This window comes from Coffea arabica, chromosome 9c (assembly GCF_036785885.1).
Source record: "Coffea arabica cultivar ET-39 chromosome 9c, Coffea Arabica ET-39 HiFi, whole genome shotgun sequence".
Classification (NCBI taxonomy): domain Eukaryota; kingdom Viridiplantae; phylum Streptophyta; class Magnoliopsida; order Gentianales; family Rubiaceae; genus Coffea; species Coffea arabica.
The window spans coordinates 39,465,813-39,471,982 of NC_092326.1; the positions used below are offsets into that span (position 1 = coordinate 39,465,813).

The 6,170-nt window shown below is 39.0% G+C and overlaps 1 protein-coding gene across 1 annotated transcript; it reads right to left on the minus strand.

Annotated features, from left to right (window-relative positions):
* Window positions 1-672: 672 nt before the first annotated feature.
* LOC140014327 (probable folate-biopterin transporter 7) lies at window positions 673-4,700 on the minus strand. Its single transcript, XM_072065012.1, has 2 exons — window positions 4,193-4,700; window positions 673-1,917 (listed from the first exon to the last, which is right to left on the minus strand). The coding sequence occupies exons 1-2, from the start codon at window positions 4,563-4,565 to the stop codon at window positions 860-862; spliced, it is 1,431 nt and encodes a 476-aa protein (XP_071921113.1). The 5' UTR covers window positions 4,566-4,700; the 3' UTR covers window positions 673-859.
* Window positions 4,701-6,170: the final 1,470 nt, after the last annotated feature.

Below are 6,170 nucleotides of genomic sequence, written 5' to 3' on the forward strand. Positions count from 1 at the left end.
ATAGAACTTTTATATATTAAACACTTGATAGTACAAGAGTTAGGGGCAACTACCGTCATATATCTCCTAGCAATATCCATCAGCCATACAGGGAACTCATTGTCCCATTCTATGTCATGTATTAGTTTGATTGCATCTTGAGTTAGTGTATGGCTACACATGTTACTTGCTCCATACACAAAGGAGAAGTTGCACTGTTCAAAATCTTCCTTCCTCTCCTCAATATTCTCTAGGACTGTTGCAATGCTAATGTCTTGGACATGGCTTGCATTGATTTGGTCGACCACGGATTTGCAGTCTGATTGGACTTCCATTTTAGTCCATCCTGCAGTTTGGGCCATCACGAGCACAGCTCTTACTGCTAGAGCTTCATCCTCAGTAGCTGTTCCTTTCTTGCGTTCCATTATTCCCTTTGCTTTCATCAGTTTTCCAGTCCAGTTCCTTGCCATGATTCCTTTTCCTGTTCTTACCGACCGTCTGCCTTAGTAATCTTGCCTGCCTTTTTGTAATCTTGTGTACACGTTAACGAACAAAGAAATGTGTTTCATGCATGGAAAGAGAATTGTGAATTGCATATTCTTTCTTTCTGTTTTCTCATATTGATACTCATCCCTTTTTCTTTTGTTTAATGTCGATAAATTCCTGGGCTGTACATCGGCCAGGGTCTGAGACTGAGAGGAATTATCTGTAATATTAAATCAAATATAAGATGAGAAACTCTCGGCCTTTTGAGTTCTTTGGACCAAAATATACATTCCTCATCCACAGCCAAGTGAACTAAATCTATAATACAAAGAATTCCTAAAAGAAATAGTGGATTTGCACATATAAACGCTGGACATTGAACCAAGCCTGCTGCTCAGTTTTCTTTGGCATTAGTCTTGGACTTCACAGCATCAGGAACAAAGTAAGACCAGTGAAGTGGTAGAACTGTGCATGCTGCCTGTATAAGAAGGGCCACTGGGAGGCCTGAGAAGTCGTTACCCGTGACGCTGAAGTAGGAAGCAAGCGCAACACCAAAGTATCCGCTCACTATGAGGGCAAGGGCAATGGATGACATGAGAAATGCCATGACAGATCCTTCACATCCTGCTGGGCAGAGTTGAGCCATTAATACTGAGAAAGGAAGAATTTTCATAAAGAACAAAACCTCAAGAACTCCTGAGAAAACCACCACATATAGAGAGTCTGGAAATCCCATTGCTCTGTATACGCCCTTCACAAATAAAATGTCCGATAGCATGAAAACGGCCAGGGTAACCTGAATGGATGAGATTACTTTTCTCGGGGGCGCCAACTTGAGGTATTTCTCATAGATGACACCCCAGAGAAGCATAGCTGCCTGACCGACTACCTTAGATATCCCCAAGACAGATGATTCAATCTTTAAATGTTCTGTTTGATAGTAAAACATAGTGCCTATCAATGAAGGAACTATGGCATAAGTTGCTGCAAACCAACCTATTGAGCAAAAGATCTCGGGTTTCCTCAGTGCAGCCAGGAGTTCGGAAAGTTGGTTTTTTATCCCCAAACTGGATGAAGTCTTTGGGAGGTTTAGAAAGCTTTCATGAATGAAAGCAGTTATGAGAAACTGGATTGTGAGGATAATGCCAAACATCCAGAATATTACTTGAGGAGAAAAATGTTCAATAGCAACACCACCTAGGAGGTTTCCTGCAACTCCGCCAATGGCAGAGGCCATCCAGACAAATGACTGAAGCTTGCCAGAGGAAGAAGGTTTTGAGTTCTTCGATGAAGCAGGCTGTTTACTAGTCTCTGCAACAATTGCATCATTTGCAACCTCCACTATTGAAGCACCAAAGTTGCCAAGCAGGAGAAGAAACGTGACCATGAAGAATGAGATACTTGTTCTGGAAAGAAATGCTATAGCAAGCCAAGAAATTGATTGTAGAATAGCTGCAAAGGTAAACATTTAGTCAGCACACAGAAGACAGATGTTTAAGTCCAGAAAACAGACGTCAACAAATAATGTCTTTCTTAGAAGACTCCTACTTTCTTATTTCAAGACATTGAAATGCAATAGTAAAAGGGAAAAGCACTCAGTTAAACCTAGATTCTGGAAAATTGTTCTTACTGTCAATAATCACTTTTAAGGTTCCAATACTAAAGCTGTGGATTTGTCAATGGATTAAATTTCAGTTCCATTCAAGCATTTAGACAGAAATGAAGGCAATAAAAACTTTAAACTAATTAGGCAAAGAAGAATAAGGGCCTCCAACTCCTCATTCCTGTCTTCTTAAGCAATGAAATATTATACATATACATATACATATATATATATATATATATATCCTATCTTGGCAGAGAAACTAACTAATGATGCCAAAGGTTCGACAACATTTGCTACTTCCCTTTTTCCCCTTTTCTTTCCTCACATCAGTAACCTCCTATCTGCAGGCAATGCGCCTGATATCACACTTATTTGATATGGTTTGAGAAGATGAGTGGACACTATGTATTGAAAAACAGCAAGGAAGACATTGATCAACTGATAGTGGAGTCATGAATTTCACAGTTCAGACACTCTACAGCCACATTAATTACTCTGAAATCTTGTAATACAATTTATTCTGGGCTGGTTATTCCTCATAAAAGGTTAAGTAGACTCTTGAGTTTTAGACATCAGAATTGCATATGTCAAACTATATTTGTACATCGATATCTACCCACTGTTCAACAATTAAACGGGCTCTGCAATTGGAGCTACATATTAAAGAGCACCCAGTACTTAGAGATCAAATACACTGGATATTAAGAGGTCAAAACTGAAACTAATAATGCTAAATAAAACCAGTATCTTCCTTCCTTCATTTTCCAACTTGACATTCATCATTTAAATAGGCCAAATATTTTCAGAAGTCACTGCAACAAGCCAAAGGATAACCAAAGTGAGAGGAGGAAAAAAAAAAAAAAGAAGAAGCCCAAGCATTATGATGCTGGCCAAAGATATAATAAGAATCAGAGATGATTACAAAAAGGGGTTGGCCATCATAGACACATAAGCAGTAAGTCCCGAGGAACTGATTCACAGACAGGTCTACTTTTAGGCCATCTTTTAGTAAAAATTTCACTGCCAGCCACGGACAAAACTGAATACCCTGAAGCCAAAGCCCTATTCCTAACCTCGTAGTACTAGTAGTAGCAACAAATTGTTAACCAGGAACAGCACTATTAGGACTGCTATGTGTACTACCATTTCTACTGCCTTTGTCCTCCTTCCTCCAACTCCTTCCTCATCATTGACAATTGAAGAACCCATTTTTCCGGCTCATTTCTTTCTTCCAACTACAATTCAATAGGGCAGTCACTATTTATCAGGCTTAAATAAGAAGCACAGTCTCGGATATGGTATCAACTGGTAGTGACTCCAGAAGCCTGGGATCTGTTCCACATAACTTCTTTCTAATGCTGGGGAACAAGGTAGGCAAGATTTCAATGATTGGGAGCCATAAAAACTGGTACTCTCACTCATGACCTTTTGAGCTAATTGTAGTACCAAAATGAATTGCAGCACTTCGATTGCTATTACAGGAAGCCATCCATGGATCTAAAGGCAAGCTCTCAATAGTTTATCACTAAAACGTTGGCACATTGTTACATCAGATCTCCACCCAAAAGTCCCCCATTGCCTAGAAGTATACACTCCGGCCCCCAAATTTTTGTTTTTTGGAAAGAGGGGGGGGGGGTCGAAGAAACAACCCCATGGCGAAGTTACTCTTGCATTATACACTTTCTATATGTATACAAGTATAGATACAGATAAACAAAAATATTTGTATATCTCTTTTACTACTTTACAATATGTTACTGATCTCATTTCTACTTGAACATTAATCCATCAGCCAGGGCTGCAGATTCTAGATTCAACAGGATTGGGTTTTGCTAGATGATCGAAAAGTTGAGGCCCATTTACAGCCTGAAGGGAAACTTACTAGAAAAAGCTAATTTGATGAAAGGAAAGATATAAATTCGATGAGTCCAATTGTATTTTACTCGGGACAAATCATTTGAATATAAAAAAACATTCAGAGCATAGAATTCTTCACAACTCAGTCTTTCTAATTAGCATTCATCCACATATGTTAAACAAGTTAGAATAAAATAAAACACCAATGCGCATAAAAGTAACATAAAAAAATTAAACAAAAAATAATCTAAGAAAGCGTAATACCTCCAATAGCAATATAGGGAGTTCGACGCTGGCCAAAGATATAATATGAATCAGAGATGATACCATAAAGGGGCTTGGCCACCATTGGCAAGGTAGCAGAATTCTGAAGAATCTGCGAAGTAGCAGGGTCTACTCTCAGCCCATCTTTCAGGAAAAAATTCACCCCAAGCCATGGTAAACACCTCAATCCCTGCACCCAAAATCCGATTCCCAATAACAATTTCCTCATTTTCTCACTCCCATTACTACCACTCCTGCTAGTAGTAGTAGTCTGTGCACCAGCACCTGTACCATTAGTAGAACTATAATTACTGCCTCTGCTGCTCCTCCTCCTTCCTCCTCTCTCTTCGTTAATCTCAATTAAAGAAACCATTTTTTCTGTTTATTCTCCTCCTCCAAAATACTTGGTACTCCTATAACATTAATGCCTAGCACCAGTGGTGATTAAGGACATGGATTGGTTTGAAAAATTGAATAAAAATCTGATCTTTCTTGAACTTTTATTGGACCCAAACTATGGTGTGTATGGGAAATCTGGGATCCGTAACGGCAAAGAAGGCAGGCGTATATTCCCAATATAAATACAAAAATGGCAGGTGGTGGGGTTGGGAGGAATTCCTGGCGCTCAAAGCAAAGAAGGCTACATTGAGTAAGAAAAAACTGGTCCCTTCTCGGTTGTCGGCTAGTTGCTACAATGATGGACTGGTGGCAGCCAAGTATTATAGCACCAATGTAGAAAAGTGTTGATTGATCGATCCAAGGTGAGATTAGCTTTTTTACCAAAAAATGTTTGTGGACAGAAACGTGGCGCTCTTTAGTCATAGGACGGAACTTTTAAGTTTTAACCTACGCTTCTGTCCACCCAAGGAGGTTCGTTACCTGCTCCACGAGCGTTTGTGACGGAGAATGGTAGGCTTTCCTACTCCAGCCCAGGCGCATATCCCTGCTGGCGGGCTTGCCTTTGTAATATGGTGAGTTGTGCTTGAGGGTGGAAATCTATCGGGTTCTAATCCTATGGGTCGAATGGAATTACGTAGTTAGACACCTCATAAGACTCAGCCCATTTATAGAGCGAGCCACTAGTGACGAAGATCAAAAACAACGTGGAAGTGGAAGTAAAGGTGCAAACGAATCAAACTTAATCAAGTACGTTACGAACTTGTATCATCAAAACTCAAGTTCCAATCACGTAAATTGAGTTTGAGCTCGAGGTCGAACTTAATATTTGAAGTTTAAATGTTCGTTAAACTCAATCGAGGTTCACATATATATGTTTTTAAAAAATTTTTATTCTTTAGTATAAAATGTCTATTTTATCCTTTATTTAAAATTATATAAAATATAAATTTATATTTATTCAATTGGATTAGACTCGATTAAGGTCGATTGAACTCGAATTAAGTTCAATTGAATTCAATGAGTATGAGCTTGAGGTTGAACTTGAGTAATGCAAAACAAAATGTAACTGAGTTCGGCAAGTTTGAATTTGAGTTTGAGCCTCTGTTTGGATTAGCTTTTTTTGAGAATATTTTTCAAAAACTTTACTGTAGTTGTGTATATGAAAAAATTTTACTGTATATTTTTTTGGATTATTTTTAGAGATATTTTTAATATATATTTTTGAATATTTTTATAATTTACAATTTTTTTGAGATATTTTTTTAAAATTTTACACGACTCACCACCACTCCCTCCTTTTCCCTCCCCCTCTACTTTCTCTTTCTTTCCTTCGCCCCTCTATTTCCTCCCAGCCTTCTCCTCCTCATCCCTCTTTCCCCTCTCTTCTCCCTTCTCTCCTCTCCTCTCATTTCCCCCAACCCCAAACCCCTCTCCCGCTCGCAGGTGGTGACCGTGACTTTAGCCACCACTCAAATCGCGACCGTATTGGTTGCGGCTTCTGGTCGTGATCATATTTGATCGTGACTAGAAAAGTTGTGGTCAGTGGAGGGGAAAAAAATTGGGGGGTAAGGAAAGGGAA